Consider the following 19,614-nt stretch of genomic DNA (forward strand, 5'->3'; position numbering starts at 1 on the left):
CCCATACATTTACCAGTCAATTACAGACTCCTTATCCATTATATTTTTTACTGAAGCATATTTCAAATAATAATAATAATAACGATAAAAATGATAATAATGATAATAAAAATAATAATAATAATCACATTTAGTAAGACGATAAACGCTTTAAAATCATTCTAAAATAGAATGACGAAGTATTTTTGGGTTCCAGTACTTCATAGATATCTACATGTACGACTTTATTGAAATGGTATGATTTTATGTTATTACACTCTACGTTAGATCACAATATACACCCAGTGCCGGTAGTCGGCTAATTGTTTTGTGTAATTGAACATTAAGTTCTAATGTTTTTTTTCTTTTTTTTGCAAAAGTCATATTTTATATTTTCGTACAGAGTATGCCCTATAAGCGCTGTAGTATAAATTGCATTCATTTGTTTTAATTTCTGTTTGTTTTATTATACTGCAACATGTACAAAAATTGCATCTAAAACGGTTGCATTATTGTTAGTTGTAAAAACAAAACAAGCCAATTCCCTTTTCCAGTATATATCTGGCAGTCTTAATTCTGCAAAAGCAAATTTGGGGACTCACGTACATTTCTTTATCTTAGACCACGAATCTTGTGGAGGAAAGAAATTAAGTAGACCGGTAGTTCATTTAACACAATATCTCTTATTTCATAAGATTAAACATTTTATTTACGCCTGTTCAGCATTTTAATAAAAGAAGAATTATTGATTACTTTCCGATGTTATCATAGTTGAAATTAAAACACACTTCAAATAGTGTCTTTTAAAAAGGACACTATTATTTTTATTGAAGCAGTCTTTATACTTTGGTTAATTTGTCATAATATCTTTAACATTATAATGATCCTTGCGTGATTACACGTTATATCGATTCTGCAGTTCAAAATGTGAAGCGGAATGCTTAGGTTTGAGCATTATTTTCATTATGGCATACAATTCTTGTACAGGTCAGAACTAATCAAATATTTGTTATACATTCGTTCTAAAATGTTACAAACTTGCTTGAAATTTGACTTCAAACCGTAGATTTGTAGCCATATGATATATCAAGCACTTATTACTGCTTGTCAACGAACAAAATTGATTGTAGCGTTATCGCTTGCTTCGTTAACGAACAAAATGTAAAACATATGTCAAGAAAATTGTGTTAAATTACAAACTCCTTGCAACAATCTTGACACTTAATGTGCTCATCTAAAAACGTTTAACAGAAATAAGATTCGCAGTAAATCATCTTTACTCTCAATACACATAAAGAATAAAAAGATTTGAGGGAAATTAGATTTGACACAAGGTATATGTCAGGCATCTGTTAACAAAAAAAAATAATGTATGAAGATTTGAAATGCGATTAAAGGTTATATGATACGCTATACATCAACTAGCGAGAGTGTATAAAAGAAGTCGAAAACGAACAGGTGATTCAATGGACTTTTAACAGCTCGTATTCTTGTTACAACCGTATAATACGCGAATTATAAATTTGACAACTTCTTTTATCTGTGCTTGTGAATTACTGTCAATCTTATTTTCATGTTATAATTGATATCTATTTTCCGATGTATAAATCTGACCAGATTGTCACTATAAAAGCCTTGGGCATTCCTTGATAGTTACTGGTCCGGAACGGAAAGTACCAACGATCAGCTGTTTTCACAGCAGACGAAAAATGCAACAAATATCTACATTTTTCTTCAATTATTTAATTTTTTCCGTTCTGTTTAAATATTTGGACGGCAATCCTGCTCGAGTGGATTTAAGGGAACATGATTTAAGTCATATATCTAGCGAGCAGTTGAGGCGAGTCGTAACACAGGATGAAGGTCGGGAATTGCGATCAGAAACTGACGAAGAAATATTACTAGAACATCTATATAACCAAACTCAATATAGAGATCAAAATAGATCAAAATGTACTTCTTGTACCATCAGAGAAGATCAGAAGAGAAACAGAATTGAATCAATCAAAAATCGAATTTCGCATGCATTAAGATTAGATGTTCTTGGGAAGCCAAATATGACAAATAACAAACTACCAAAAATACCATCATTTCAGAATTTAAAGCAAAAATACGAAATAAGAGAAGCTTTAGATATGCAGAGTGATGAAGTTCGTAACTCTCAGGAGGATTATGTTGAGGAATTCGGACAATCTCAAAGGACTTATACATTTGCGCAACTTCGTAAGTATAATGCTTTATTTCATATTTATAGAAAATGTAGTCTAGAGAATCAATCCAAGAAGTGTTTTAATTTTTAAGGTTTTAGTCTTTTTTATTCGATAGTTATTGTATAGAAGATAAAAAAAATGTGTATATGTCAGTAAAATTTATTCTTGTACTCATGTTCTTGACAGAAATAACGAAAAAGACATATTTATGTACATACGGAAAGTTCAAATATCTAGAATATCAAAAACCTAAATTAAACATTTTGGATAATTCGGTATAATTAATTGATCTGAAAAAAAGAACGTTCTATGGTATGAAATTAAAATTGTTTAAAATGTTACAAATTATCTGTTTGTTTCTATAGTGCATTTAGATCTGATGATTATATAATGAAACTGTTAGAAAAACGTTCGTTGAACTCAATAATACAATTAACTTACATTGAAGGAAACAGATGCTTCCGTAGAATTATTTTTACTTTACATAACTGTTTCCGTTCTCAAAACAACCTAAGAGTACTCATTAATGAAGTTCTACAGTTTATAGATGTGTCAAGGTTATGTCATTCTATTCTCCTCTTTCCCATTCATTTTCTTTAAACAATAATGTGCATATTCTAAATAATTATATAGGAAACATCATAATAATTTATTTTATTAATATGTCCTAAATGGCATAAGATAGTCATCATTTCATAACACTTATCATAAACCTCATGCTACGCAAATTCATTCATAAATTAAGATACAGATTGCAACACAAACTTCCCCATTTTAAATTATACTTAATTTAACCCAAAAAATGACTGCTGTTGACTGACCAGTGACAAATACATCAGGAATATATAACCCCCAGTACAAAGTATAGACTGACCAGTGACAAATACATCATGATCATTCAGGAATATATAACCCCCAGTACAAAGTATAGACTGACCAGTGACAAATACATCATGCTAATTCAGGAATATATAACCCCCAGTACAAAGTATGCAGTGGTCAAATCAAATCAAATCAAATCAAATCATTTTATTGGTGTAAAATCCAAATATTGGATTGTTACCAAGACAAACATGACAATCATTACAAACATATAATATCTAAATTAAAACAACATTCATATTCTTATAAGACTATAGATTCAAATGTTTTGGAGGAGGTGATACCTTTGCAAATTTGAAAGTACAAGTACAAACAATCATATTAATGCAATTGTTATAAAATATATCATTACAAGTACTATAAGAAAATATAAAATAGTCACATAATCTTTTTTTTAAAATTTTTTTTTGGTTGATATGTAAATTTAAATCGCTACATAATTAACATTATGTGACAGAAGTGATTTTGGAGACTTGAGATGATTTGGATGATTCTAGATAATATTAGAGAATTGATACAAATGTAATTAATAGTGTCGTTTTGTTTCTTTATTGGTATTTCATAAATCTCAAACCCTGAAGCATATTATGTACATATCACGCAAGAATATGTATGTTGTGTGATATAATCGTTTATCACGTCAATGTTATCGTAGCTTGTCCTCAACGTGTAAAGTTGTCGTGGCCTCGTCATTTACCTTAATACTTTCAAGCTAAGGACAAATCTATTGCAAGAAAATGTTCAATTATTGATATTGAAAAAAATGTATTCTACGTAAAAGATAATTTGTATATTGAAAAACATGTATTCTGCGATAAAAAAAATTAATTTGTATATATTTTTTTTTGTATTAAAAAATGTTGTTACACAACCTAAATGGGAAATTATTAAAAACAAAATGAAAACACAGAGTCCAGACTAATTAATTAGATATTTCATTTTACCTTATTTTCTTTCCAGCTCCAACGGAACTAAACATTGAACAACCAAATTCTATATACTTCACTTTACCAGATCTAGTGGACAAGGTTTTGGAGAAGGCTTTTCTATGGGTTTATATTGATCCATCTCAAAATGTTACAAAAATTTATATATATTCACTCGTCAAAAGTTCGAAAAACAATGACTTCATAGAAAAGCAGTTCTTAAGAAGTAAAAAAAGATCATCCCGTGGATGGCAACATTTTAATATTTTGAACGAAGTAGAAAAATGGATAGAAGATCCATCGAGGAATAAAGGTCTTGTGGTTGAAGCACTGGACGATAACGGAAGAAATTCCATAATATTGCCATCTGCAAATGATGATGGATATGTAAGTATTATACAAGTTCTTCTTAGTAATCGAAAATAAGGCAATGTAAAATAAAATAAATCGTCTTAAATGTTTGAACATAACTATGTTACGTTTTGTTAGGGATCGTGGTAAGTTATGATTTCTCAAATATTTTTCCTGTACTGGTCAGACCTTTCGCTTGTTGTGTTATACTGTTGTTAGTTACTTATCTAACAATTCAGTAGTGTTTGGCTTGCTAGGAGTGTTGATAACAGCAACTGAACATTAGGAAAATAGTGAATTAAACAGTACAGACTGTATCCACTGGGTTTTCTGAAAACTGACTAATAGAAGATTCAAGATTCAATATTTTATTTGTCTCACCACTTACATAAACATACAGTATAATACAAAGAATATACACAATAAAAATATACAGTACACAAAGATAAAATACATGTGCCATTCTATCAAGAATAATGAGAGACTGTGTACAATACATTTCACACAGAATTTCTGTATTACATAACATTCAAATTAACTCCAATCTAAGAATATGAAAAGGTGTTTCGTCTATACCATAAATATTAAAACATGTATATCATAACACTCTTTATTTTGAAATAAATACTATCATCGGATAAATTATAAAAATCTGCATTACACATCAATACTTTGCTAACTAGTTTTGTTGTCAGTTTTTAAACTTTTTAATCTTAATCAATTAAGTAAGAAGTAACTCGAAAGTTTATCAAATGTTAAACGTCTGACCAAAAGTTTGGTCAGATTAGGGAAATGCTAGATACTAGATACAAAATGGCTGTTTGGATAAGTATTGTCACCTTATGAATTTTTGAATTAAAACTGCATGGTTTAGTCGAAGCGTACTAAAAATCCGCTTTTTACGACAACCCTTTTATCAGAATGTGAGAATTCCTTTTTCAAAAAACAGTGTAACTGTAATGTATTTCATAATGAGAAACAAAGGATTTAAGGTGATACACGAATTTTTATTTTTTAAGACGTTTTAACCCCCCCCCTCCCCCCCCAAAAAGAAATTATATTTAAAATATTCATGTTAAGCTTTTGTAAGATAATGACAAAAGAGAGAAAAGGGATTGAAGATAAAAAAAAAAATAAAAAAAAAATAAGAAAACCAAGCAACTTCATAAACTAGAAACAGCACTCCAAAATTCAATAAATAAAGTGCAGTTGTGTATGTAAAACAAACCTGTCTAAGATGGACAGTAACCACTTCCACTTCTTAGTTTTGAGATAAATCCATTTTTTGAAACTGGACTTGGTATACAACGACACCAGCCTCGGCATTTCAATAAAAAATAATGATACATTACATAAAATTTGCTAAATAAATCATATAGGAATAATATGATAAACGCAAACAGACTATAAGTTTGAGACTGTTACGGATTATAGTTAAAAAGAAGTCAGTTTTACAAACTAGAAAAGCTTTTTTTAAGAAGACACGTTGATGTATAATGGCGATCAGGTTAAATTCATTTACATATTATATAGCAGCACCGCAGTCCTGGATGTGATTCGACATTCATCTTCCCTAACATAAACGGTATTTCTGTAAAGCTTGAAATAAAATCTCTTAGCCAAAGTAGACGAAAGCCCTGGTGACACTTCAGTTGTATAACAGTAATACTTACTCTCCTTTCGATTTGACATAACACAGAAACCGAGGGACACCATACTTTCGTTCCGGATGATATAATAATAAGACAGCAACAATTGCATTGAAAAACTTCCTACTTAGAACAGACAGGTCACAAATAAAGTTGGCCCGGGTCTGCCTTTTTTTTTCTCACGATAACACAATCTCTCCCCTTTGTATTATTGTTTATAAGTGTTTAAACTTTTCTGATTCTGTTTCGGCATAGTCATGTATTTAATATTGATACAAATTCTTTTTTTATTTTTGGGCCAAGTTTTTATTTGTATCAAAAACTTTATAAGTACATTGAATCAGTAAGTTTAATGTGGTTTTTTTCTCTCGCATTTCGTCCAATGTACGATTGTCCATTCGTATATCCGAAGTGTTAAACAGCAAATCTGTTTTAGTAGGTTTCTAGTCCTCGATGACTTCAGAAGACTTCACATTGATAAGAGATTGAAATGGGATGATTCTATGGGCCCAAGTATGTGATGGTTTTAAGATATATATAACGTCAAAATTTTTGTAGAAAATTAAGTGATCTTTATTTGTGAGTACTGTCGTTTATTCGACTGATGGATGAAATTAATCAGTATAATATGTATATTTTTTTATTCTCACTTATAACTTATTTGCCTGCCGTCATCTTTATTTTACGTAAATAGCATTCCAACAAATTTAAATGTGAGATTTTGGACGCACGAAATTCATAACTTTTTATTTTGATTTAGTTGCCGGCATTTTCTTACACAAGACAAAAAAAGGGGACAAATCTGAAATTGAGCCATGTAACATATATCTTTTACGGTTATTTGTTAAACATAATTATGTACTTCAATATACTATCAAACTAACAGGTGTTATGACTGATCGTTATTTGTTAAATGTTTATTTAAGTGTAAGATTATCTTTCTTTTCTACAAACAGATGTTCAAGAATCGGGTTAATTAAATAAACGATATAAGTACTGATGATAAGAGTATATCAGCACTTTTTTAGATTCTTGAAATAGAAAAATTAATCATCTGTATCGTCTTATCAAAACTACAAGGATATTTTCAAGGCGTAGTAAAAAAAAACATATGTCCAAAGGCCTTTCATAAATATTTTAAAGATTTCAGAGTTGGATTTATGACGATTTACTTAAATCTTGTCAGTGTTATTTTCCCCCATAACAATTGCCAATGTTTAATAGTATAAATGAAAAATATAAATACATAAGCCAAGGCTCCGTGTTGAAGACCGTACCTTGACCTATAATGGTTTACTTTTATAAATTGTTATTTGGATGGAGAGTTGACTCATTGACACTCATACAACATCTTCCTATATCTATGCTATAAAATATACATCGTATTAAAACCTTCAGGTCGTCGTTGAAAAAATGTATAAGCTACATCGAGTTTTAAAACCTGCAGGTTGTCGTTGAAAACAATTTATAAGCTACATCGAGTTTTAAAGCCATCAGGTCGTCGTTGAAATAATTTATAAGCTACATCAAGTTTTAAAACCATCAGGTCGTCTTTGAAAAAAATTATAAGCTTCATCGAGTTTTAAAACCTTCAGATAGTCGTTGAAAAAAATTATAAGCTTCATCGAGTTTTAAAACCTTCAGATCGTCGTTGAAAAAAATTATAACCTACATCGAGTTTTAAAACCATTAGGTTTTAAGCTACATCGAGTTTTAAAACCATCAGGTCGTCTTTGAAAAGAATTATAAGCTTCATGAGTTTTAAAACCTTCAGATCGTCGTTGAAAAAATTATAACCTACATCGAGTTTTAAAATCATAAGGTTGTCTTGGAAATATTTTATAAGCTACATTGGGTTTTTAAGCCATCAGGTCGTCATTGATAAAATTTACAAGCTACATCAAGTTTTAAAACCTGCAGGTCGTCGTTGATAAAATTTACAAGCTACATCAAGTTTTAAAACCTGCAGGTCGTCGTTGAAAAAATTTACAAGCTACATCGAGTTTTAAAACCTGCAGGTCGTCGTTGGAAAAATTTATAGCATCGAGTTTTAAAACCTGCAGGTCGTCGTTGAAAATATTTATAGCTGCATCGATTTTAAAACCTGCAGGTCGTCGTTGATAAAATTTACAAGCTACATCGAGTTTTAAAACCATTAGGTCGTCGTTGAAAATATGTATAAGCTACAGTCAACATTCACAAAAGTGGAAAAACGATTATTGCGGGATAGTATTAAAACTATATACAATTATCAAATGTATATAAATTTCTAAAACATGAAGCTGGAGACATGAACAATTTCATATAAGTTTCTGCTGAAACATATCTTAGTCATCATTGAAAACGAGAATATCAATTTCTGTAAGATGAGAAGTTTTTGGAAAAGCTTTAATAATGAAATAGTTTAGGAAATACCAGATGCATTAGGAATGTTTTAGCTTCAATAATCTCTAACGCAAATGCCAATATGTAACGCAAAACTATACAATAAAGATAATGTTTTGTCAATTAAAGCACGAGAGGGAAAATCGAACACCAAAGAGTAATTAAATTGAAAACCATTAAGTGAAAAGCTTTATATCAAAATGCATTAAGTTGATTTAAAATAATCATGCAAAGGTTGACATCAGTTTTGACAATAAAATTACACACGCAAAGGTTTTAATTACAAAAGTCCAACATTGTGGGATCAATGCCCGGTGTCTCTTCTGCTTTGTGATAAATTGGGCAAGCTTTCTGAAAATTAAAGTACTATTAATAAGAAGATCAAGTTAACAATCGCCGTCCATTTGTTATGGTTATGACAAGTGTATTTCCAAAGTAGGGACCTTTGTATCAATTGCCGGTGTTTGCTGTCTTTTGATGTTGCTTGACTGAAAACTGAAAAAATGATGCAATGGCACAAACAATTTCAGAACTGAACGTTGTGCCAATGATCGTTTTCTAAAAATTGCAGAATGAATAAAATCTGTTATAAAAGCAGCACAAACCTCTTTATAACAATATCACATGAATATTTGATTTATGAAATAAAATAATAAATACCAATTACTTCAAGGTATCGTAATAACAAATCATTCAAGAACCTCATTGTCAGCTTTGAACCTCTAACACATGCTCATTTTTACAAAACATCATGTTTAGTAAATATACATGTGTGTGTGTGTGCCACTTGCCATGTTTTTTTTCGCTGTATAACACGGATTGTATATAGTAGAGTTAGGGAGGGGTTGCTGTGTTTTGCAGATTTTTTTTTTAATTATTATTTAAAGCTTAACCACATCCAAACAGTTGAATAACATATCATTTCTCTTTCAGGAACCTGTATTGGATACAAGAACATCGCTTCACCAACAGCATAGTCGTAGAAAACGGTCAATATATCTCAACTGTGACGAAGAACACGCAACCGAGTCTTGTTGTAGATATCCATTAACTGTTGACTTTGTGGAGTTTGGGTGGGACTTCATAATAGCCCCGTTAACATATTCTGCATATTACTGTGCAGGAGAATGTAGGAATCAACACATGGATTCTGGTCCTCATGCATATTTACGACAACAAGGGGATGCGATACCCCCTGAACATGGACCTTGTTGTAGCCCAACTAGAATGGGACAACTATCAATGCTTTACTTTGATCATTCAATGAACATTCAATTCACAACCTTGCCGAGAATGAAAGTTGAGAGATGTGGATGTACTTAGCTTCAATGCAAACTTCCGAAAGATGTCTTTCATGTTGGTTGTCGTGAACAGTGTAAATGAGCTGGAAAGCCCGTGTATGGTTGTTTAGAGTTGTTGTTATTAAGAAATCCTATCATTGATCTCGTGTTTATCTCATACAGTCGATCATTTGAAACTGTTAATATTGCTGTTTTTGTATATATGTATATATGTATTAGACACATGTAAATAGCTAGCCCGATTGGGTGGATCTAGTATACATCAAGATATTCACAAAAGAAACTTAGGACTATAAGATAGATCGTAAGTCATGAACAATTTAGTACACTTACGATCAATCTCAGTCGTAAGTTTTTTTTGTAAAACTGACTCCAAAAGGATAGATTTTAATAATTTAGGATGAGAAACTTTCAACAATTTGGTCTTATTTTATGGTAAAGCATGATGAAGGAAGGATATCCAATCACATTTAATAACACAGTTGATTAAATATCAGAAAAGTAGAAAGTAGACTAAAACGTTATATCACTTCTTATTCTATTCAGTAACTTAAGTTTACTCAAAGATATAAGAAGAAAACATTATATTATACGATGAAAATAAAATTAATGAAGTTGCCAATTAATTCAGAAAAGTTGTCGTGCAAGTGCACTGATTTGAGTTCTAAAAGACACGCGAAGTAAAATTTAAATACACAAAAATCCTATCAACCCTTTTAAGATAAAGCTTGGACCTGGAACAAATACTCTCTCGTTAAGTTGAACATTTTGTTCACGTACTTGTATTACTGCTTTAATTTTGTTAGACTTAATTCGTGCCGAATGATTTCAATGGTTTATTTATTTAAACGTACACTAATATCATTTATCATTTGTAAACTTCGAAAATGCATCTGTAATCTTTAACAATAACATTGTAAGTAAAACTTAAAATGTCAATTATCTTTGTAGTAATTAATAATAATACATTTTATGTAAATTTTTGTAAGTAAACTATAATCATTACAAAGAATTGAACAATTGAGATTTTGCTGACGTTTATTCCCATGTAGTTAAAATTGTCAGTAAATATTAAGCAATATTACAGAATATCTTTTACATGTTATATTTTGTTCTTGAAGATATCAGAAACATTTGATCGACTGTATATTTACAGTATTTGTTGTTTGTTCATTGGTGTTCATTGTTGTAACTTAATTGGCAATATGGTGCTTTACAGATTCTTTATATTTTAAGCTATTTAAAATGACGGCCGCTAAAGCGGTAAATTGTAATTTAAAGTAGTCTGATTCGCTTCAAAAGCATGAACAATACACATTGTATCATTATTTTTTTATAATGTATATAGAGTACATATGGTAAAATAAATTGTACTTCCTATCAGTGCTTTTGCTTAGTTGATGTTGTGAAATTGGAAATACATCAGTTTTTGGTGCACAACTAGTGCTGTAAAATTAATGCTTCGTAGTATAAATGAGAAATAGACCCAAGAAAAATCGGGTACCATATCTTTTTAAAAATCATTTTTTTTCTTTTCTATTTGATATGCTTGTTTTCGGATTTGGCTAAGTGGTTTTTTTTTCTATTTGATAAGTGTGTTTTTTGAATTGGCTAAGATGCCCTTGTCTATCTTTCAAAACTATAAGCATAAACAATAATTTTTGACAATTGGAATATGTTAAGCTAAAAAAATTATTTCAAACATATTTTTCCATTTAATGGAAGAAATCGGCAATATTTTGTGATATGAATATTTGCGTGTATTAGCAATGGTGGGTAAACCCACAATTTGCAACCAAGTTGCATGTGATTGACTAAATAGGGCATATTTTTAAAGTGATAAAGATAACAACATGGGATCTGCGGTGTCTCAAAATACTAGAATTATATTATTGTATGTGGTTGAAACAAATTATAAAGACTAAATAATGTTGTATTTTATAATATTGACATATTTGAAATATAGATATGAAGATATTTCTCATGACAGCAAACAGTAATTTTTATCTTCAAACTATAATCTGTCTGTTGGTCTTTTTTCTCTACAAATATTATGTTCCAGACAATTTATATATAGTGAGGTCCACATTCTAATGCATTCCATTTTTAATGTGCATTAAAGATATTAGCGTGAGGAAAACTTGTAGCTTGAATGACTGTAAAGAATATGGTTATATAAATGCTGCAGTGATTGTTTGTGAATTTGTTAAATGTTATGCTTACTTGTCTTTAAAAATGGGTATTTAGAGGGACAACACTTTATATTAGTTTTGTTATCAGTAAGGTATATTTATTTTTGGAAACTGCATCTAACAATATGACCACAGTTTGCCTTTGAAAAAATGATGTTAACAACGTTTCGAACTGTGATAATACAAATAAAAAATTTTATCTTATATTTTCTTGCTTTATTAATACAACACATGACGCCAAGGATTCTTGAGATGTTATAATTTATATAGACAAAAAAAGAAATATAGCTTCTCGGTCACGCGAAAGAATTTTTAAAGGACAAGTCCTTGGTTATATTAAACTGCCGAACAAATATATGTATATCTTGTTCCACATGCGACACCCGAATGTTGCCCTGTATTCGAAAAAGTATGTTGAAATGAGTCAGATTAGGTCTGAAAACGGGACACGTTAGAAATATATTACTAGATTATGTGAGACCCCTTTATATAACTATATGGTCAAACAATTCGTTTCTACGATGGCAAACATCCTGTGATACTGGGACACTATGTCAGCGAATTCTCTTTATTTCACTAGGTCTTTAGGATTAAATTAACTGTGAACGTACATTTCTTATGCACACCCAGACGATAACTCCTGCAATCTACTACACTTTATACTTCTCGATAAAGGGAAAACTCACGATGGGAAATTAAAATTATAACGTGTTTTGTTCATTTTGTGCACAACGGTTCTTTATTGTTTCTTAAATGGTATATATATGCCAAGATATGGAAATTGATTTCTTAGTCAACAAAATAATTATAAAAAAGAAGATGTGGTATGATTGCCAATGAGAAAACTCTCCACAAGAGACCAAAATGACACAGAAAAAGTACAGTAAAGCAAAATAGAAAATTGATAATGATAATGGAATATGTAAACAGCTCTCTCACAAGCAAAACGCCCCTAATTGTAAAAATATAAGGGCATAAAGTATGTTTTCAGTAACGGCGTGTATACGTTAATTTGTATTTGTGTATATTAATTGTTGTTTTACCCGTAATGATTTTTGTTTAATACCGATGATAAAGATTTTATTTTTTTCCTATTGATTAGTTGTATGGTGTCTTCTACTCTGTATTCTGTTAATTCCACTATTTCGGATAGAAAATACAAAAAAAAACCCTTGTTCACCTAACTTATTAACTTGCTAATTTGTCTGTTGAAAGTTATGAATCTCGTATGTGATTGATTAGTTGTCCTTCAAATAGTATGGTGTAGTGAGATTGTTGTCTCATTGACCCATTTCCAATTTCTCGTTCTATTTTTTGTTCCTGTCACTTGGTTTTAAGCTCACCCGAAAACTCTATGCTTTACAGTAGCATCAGTCGTATGTTCGCTTTTTACTGTTTTCAAAAGCCTTCTGCGAATCGACATAACAAGACGTATATGTTCACGTGTTTGTGTTTATTTGTCTTTTGATTGAGTAAAGCCATTTCAATTTATACTAGAACACACCCGCGAAATCGCGGGCATTCAGAGCGTAAACTTGTATACAAAAAAACGCAAACCGGAAGTATAGTATGACTTAAAATTTTGTCCAATGACGGGACAATATCCGGATGCCCTTTTTCTCGTTTTTCTCCCAAAATAACTCAATCTGAATAATCATATGAATGGATGACAAATGCGACTATGCACTGTACCTATAGGACACAGAGGCTTGTTTGTTAATTTATTGTAGAAAGAAGAGAAGCGACACCCAAAATGAGGTCTTCTCGTTTAATAGTATAGATTTTAAAGTGTGTCTTTCTATGTTGTGATGTTACACTATTGTTTCAGGTAAGGCCTTAGGGTGATGGTTGGTACCTATTAAAACGTTTAAACCCGCTGCATTTGTCTGCACCTGTCCTAATTCAGGAACCTGATGTCTAGTTGTTGTCGTTTGTTGATGTGGTTCATAAGTGTTTCTCATTTCTCGTTTTTTATATAATAGATTATACCGTTGTTTTTCCCGTTTGAATGGTTTTACATTAGTTATTTTAGTGCCTTTTATAGCTTGCTGTTCGGTGTGAGTCAAGGCTCCATGTTGAAGACAGTAATTTGAACTATAATGGTTTACACTTAAAAAAATGTGACTTGCATGTTGCGTTGTCTCACTGGCACTCAGACCACATCTTCTTATATCTTAAACAAAAGTTGCCGCCAAGAATACTTAGATAATTCAGTTTAAAATTAATATCCAATGTAATATAAAAATGAGGTGATGTGGTATGATTGACTTTGAGACAAATTTCCACCAGAGTTAAAATTTAGCCATAGTAAGCAATAAGAGGCAACCGTACGACCTTCAACAATGAGAAAAAATCATACCGAATAGTCGGCTATAGAACACCATTTCTTTTACAAATTATTTTTTCATCTTTGATACAATTGAAATTGAACGCGATGGATTTGCACTTGTACAGTAAAAAATATTGTTCATTAAAGGTATTTGTATTTCCTTAGAACTACAGATTTCTTACGGCGAAAACATTTTGATGCTTACTCACGACTTGATATTTCATATTTTCAAATTAAAAAAAAAAATTATGTCTGAGTATGTGGTAAGGGTTTTGCTCATTGTTGAAAGCCTTACGGGAACCTATAGTTGTTTACTTCTTTGTCTTTTAGTTCCTGGTGGAGAGTTGTCTAATTGGCATTTATACATGTACCACACGTTCATTATTAACTTGATAGAATTTCTTGAAACTTAAATTTTCTCAATTATTTCAACTTCGCACCACAATGTGATCCCGTAACATATGAATGAACATCAAATACAAATAAGAAACATTTTCATTTAAATAATAAAATACAAATTTCATTTTTGTTCTCTCTCTATCGACGTTTTGTCCGTCACGTATCATCTAGTTTATATATATAACTAAATGAATTTGGAAAATATAAACAGCCAATGGTTCACGGTTCGAGACGAAATAAAGATGACATGTTTCAAACAGCTGGTTTTTTTTTATATAAAGAATCCTTACAAAGTAAAAAAATATATGTGATGAATGATGCAAGGTTTGTTGGATACCATATATGTTTTAGTCAATTGACCACTGTTCCTCAACCGGTTCATGTCTTCTACACGCGTTCTAGTTTTCGAATGAATCATGACATCATAGGGATGCATAAATTATATAACCTGCATTTTTTAGTTGCGTAAAGCAGGAAGATAACTCTAGCAGTTGAATAGTAAATCCATAATTTTCTAAAGCCCTTTGTTCTGATTTCACTAAGTAAATACATGCAGTGGTGACACTGTGTTTGTTTTGAGCTTTAAGTAAGTGATATAGAGCTAAATCAAAGAGAGTGTTTGGTTCGTAAATATATAATTTATCTTCTTTAAACCTCCCAGCTGACCCTTGAACATATATCAAAATGTAAGTAACATCTGTAGAATTAGAACTGATGGTTTCAAACCCACTTTTTAAATTAGTTTTTGGCATATAAATGCAATAAAAAAAAGTTGTAGTGTATACATGCACGTCAATAACACATCACATCAAAAGGTATCTATAATAGAAAACCTCCTTTCGTTAATGATAGACAGGTGTCTATTATATATGCCTAGTTCTAAATCGTCTTGAGTCTAGCAAACGGCAATTTTCAGTGTACATAATTTTCTAGCTTATAACACGGATTGCAATGTTCCTTTGAAACTAAGAGTCCTACTTACAGAAATTTGTAATGAGGAGTCCAAATGTGGATCATTGAGTCCAATGATTAAATTGTTATGGATCACTGAGATTAAACCATATAACCCCATTCAAAATCATTAATCGTTAAAAAAAAAAAGTGGTGTTTCCAACCCCGAACCCCTCTTTTTGATCCGCCACTGGATCAGTGAGGTAGCACTTCTCGAAAAAGTTAATTCAAGTTTTTGAAAATGATTAGAGCTAAACCAAATTACCGTCTACAGTTATGACCAACACACTTTAGAAATGGAGTAATTCCCGAAAACCCCACTAGTTCTGAAAATGCGTAGATACATTCGTGCATTAATTAAGCGAACACAGACGAGCCATGACTATAGCAATAGGTTCATGAAGTAATCTGTACAGTATAATAGCCATACTTTCGAGAACTACTCTTTAAGACATACTTTAATTGAAACTAACGAAAATTCCTCAAGATTTTAAAGCTTTATTAAATATATAATTAAACATGGTATATACTATGAATATCGTTCAGCATATATTATGATTATCAATCTTATCTTAATAAATTTTAAGACGAACATTTATAAAGGCGGTCAAATTATTTGTTGGTGAATAACGACTAACGGAAATGCAGTGAAAATCTTAAACTTTGAAAAATATGATAATGTTTACTCTTCTGATGCATCTGCTAAAATGTCAGTTTGTCAATCAAAGCATTCTCAGTATGTGCGTAAAAACCAACAAATTACATGCAATTACTCATTTTAGCACGTTGTCAGTCTTACTAATACGTACACTTACACGTATATATGCATGTTATATGTAATCTATGACGACAATATGTTCACACTAAATAATAAATCAATTGCACATATTCGATATAATTTCTGTAGAACAATGAAATTGTGTAAAAATCAAAACAATGAACAAATAAGTATGAAACAAATAACAAGGACTGTCATCTGACACTTCATATAAATTGTTTATAAAAAGTATGTCAATTCTTGAACAATAAATAATAAACATCAGTATATGTGTTAAATACATGAAACCAGCTAAAGGCGAACAATTTATAACATTTAATGACAGATCAAAGGCAAATTAAAATAAAAAAAGAAAGTAGTGAATTTATAATTTATTCATATTTATTCCATTGCTAGATCAAAGATCCAACTGAAATTATATACATTTATTAATTCATTTTTAAAAACCAAACTTAATGTTAAAACAAATGAATTAATGTTAATACACTTCATTTTTAATTTCGCCAAGTTGCCTTTCCATGAAGATGAATTCAGGCTTTTTAATGCATTGACACAGTTTTCCTAGTAAATTACGCACTTCATATTTTCTGAGGAAGTTTTATCACACATATATATTTTCAATCATTCTAATAATAATAATAATAATAATAATAATAATAATAATAATAATAATAATAATAATAATAATAATAATAATAATAATAATAATAATAATAATAATAATAATAATAATAAAAATGATATTAATAATATTTTTTTTTTATATTTTAATTCGGTGATAAGGACTATATGACCTTGTGTGATACAACATGAATAATCTACGAAAGAGTACTTTGAAAGCCAAGCGTAATGTTAAAACAATTGACACATTTCATCCAACAGTATATATATATATTTCAAAGTACTCTTACACAGAAATATAATGTTGTATCACACAAGGACAAATTATTTACTTAATAATAATAACAAAAATAATGGCGTTATGAGAAGATTGCATAGACATGTAACACCTGTAAGCAGTAACAGCCTAAAATCTGATATGACCTGCATATTATCAAGGAAATGGTGTTGCATTAAACATGAAGTTGATTGAGCAAGACTGTTACAAAGGATATTCTGAAGCACAAACGACTTAAAAGTGGACACAACACTTTTCAAGGTTGATGACCAGAAAAAATAAAAACAAGAATATATAGCCGGATAGATTACATAGATCATTTATTTGGAAAACTACGTTTCTTCGATTTATCATTATATAACATTTCCATTGGCGAAGATGAAGGGTAAAATTAGACATTTTTTTTCAGATTCGATATTATCGAAAAATAAATAAAGTCACTATGCAACTTTAGAAAATCAAAATAAAGAAAGAAACTCGTAAAATATTAACTATCAATTGACACAGATCTAATCTAACTATTTTCATACATTTATTAGCAATCATTTATGACATTATTTTATTGTAGTTATATATATATTCCCATAATAAGAGGATTGTAGTAAAGCAGGTAGAAATACAATGCATAACAGATACTAATATGAGAAGTAAGTTTATCACTTATCCTTAAATGATTTGACATGATCGCTCTCCTATATCGTCAATTGAATTGTATGTACCTGCAATCTTTGTCGTAAATTTAATTTTGATTACTCTCCAAACACAAGTCGAGGTATCCCCGCTACGGGATTGTACTAATGTTTGTTAAAAATACAAGATAAAATAAAGTTTCAGTGCAAAATATGGGATACAACTTGAATACATATAGTATTTAGAATACTTGATTAACTATTTTTTTCTGTTTAAAGTGTATTTTCTTGTTTACGAATAAGAATTTTTTCCACCAAATTAGGACTCGAAGAGGGTATCTAACATAAAGCCATATGGTTGATAAACTTTGAAAAGGTGACCTCGGATGGATTTGTTTTTTCTCTTTATATCCTTTTTGGTCATAAGCTCCTCGTGTGTTCAAGGTAATTTTATATCCTTGGCTTTTTTGTTTTATTAGCTAAGCGTTCCTGATGAAAATAACTAGACAACTAGACCTAATAGCCTTTCGGACGCATCAAAATTAGAAACAAGTTATAACGATTACCCAATTTGCATAACAGTAATAATATATATAGTGAATATTAACATACAAAAGATAAAATATTAATTCTGAGCACATTGGTTTTTGTAATAAGATTAATACTGGTGTTTCAGTTTTCATACTGGGGTCAAAGTGACCAGGGAGGTGTTCTGCGAATACTCTACACAAGACAAAATGTGTCAGTGCATTAAGGAGAATCTTTTTGCTACTAATCCGTATGACACGAAAAAAGTAATGCGAGAGAACAATATTATTATTATAAAAATTTGAAAACAACACGTTTAATAATTTCAGGCGTCCGAGGCGCTTTTCTGGATTTACATTCATCAGGAACGCTCAAAGCCAAACATTTGAAATCCGAGGATGTATAAGTACCGAAACCGTTGAAGAGCTATATATATAACAAAAATACCTAAAATAAATAGCCAAATTTATCTAAAGTCAACTTTGCCTGAGGCAGTTGAAACCTTAGTTTCTAAATAATTTAAAAAATTTATAAATGGACAATTTTTGAAAGGTTTGTTAAATTATGTCATTACCGAAGTACTGACTACTGAGCTGATGATACCCTCGGGAACTGATAGACCAGGAGAGGTATCGACCCAGTGATGTAAAAAATTGAAAACAACACGTTTAATAATTTCATGCGTCCGAAGCGCTTTTCTGAATATTTGTCACATGTAGAAGATATATCTGAAATAAGTAATTTTATCGCATTCGTTAAACATCGACTTTAGTTTAACTAAAAAAAATATATATGCTATTAACTTTAAATAGAGTATAAAAGTCATGAATAGTAACAGAGTGTATCAGTGTGTAACAGTTTGAAGCTGGAATTTATTAAAAATAAATAGTCACAATGCTACTGAAATTTCATTTTTTGTTAAAACTACATTAAAGTAACAAAAACCTATATCAAACACAGCTGAAATATATTTAAACGTATATTAATTTTGACTCTCAACAGGACTACTGACAAAATAAGACAATTTGTCTGCTCTATTTAATGGCACATGTCAATCAACTACTTAGAGAAAACCAGGGGGCATGGTGTCCGGGTTAAGAATGAAAGTTCTATGCAGGAGCAAGAAAAATTGCTGAATCAGCAATACCTTCAGACGTCATTTCTACATGAGATATAATTTTATCATACCTAATTCATTTAAACAGCTGGTGTCAAATATTTACAGAA

The 19,614-nt window shown here is 30.4% G+C and overlaps 1 protein-coding gene across 1 annotated transcript; it reads left to right on the plus strand.

Annotated features, from left to right (window-relative positions):
- The first annotated feature begins 747 nt into the window (after window positions 1-747).
- On the plus strand, window positions 748-12,079 carry LOC139513221 (growth/differentiation factor 8-like). Its single transcript, XM_071301517.1, has 3 exons — window positions 748-2,202; window positions 4,032-4,384; window positions 9,316-12,079. The coding sequence occupies exons 1-3, from the start codon at window positions 1,689-1,691 to the stop codon at window positions 9,703-9,705; spliced, it is 1,257 nt and encodes a 418-aa protein (XP_071157618.1). The 5' UTR covers window positions 748-1,688; the 3' UTR covers window positions 9,706-12,079.
- The last annotated feature ends 7,535 nt before the right edge of the window (window positions 12,080-19,614 follow it).

The sequence above is a fragment of the Mytilus edulis genome, chromosome 2 (assembly GCF_963676685.1).
Source record: "Mytilus edulis chromosome 2, xbMytEdul2.2, whole genome shotgun sequence".
Taxonomy (NCBI): domain Eukaryota; kingdom Metazoa; phylum Mollusca; class Bivalvia; order Mytilida; family Mytilidae; genus Mytilus; species Mytilus edulis.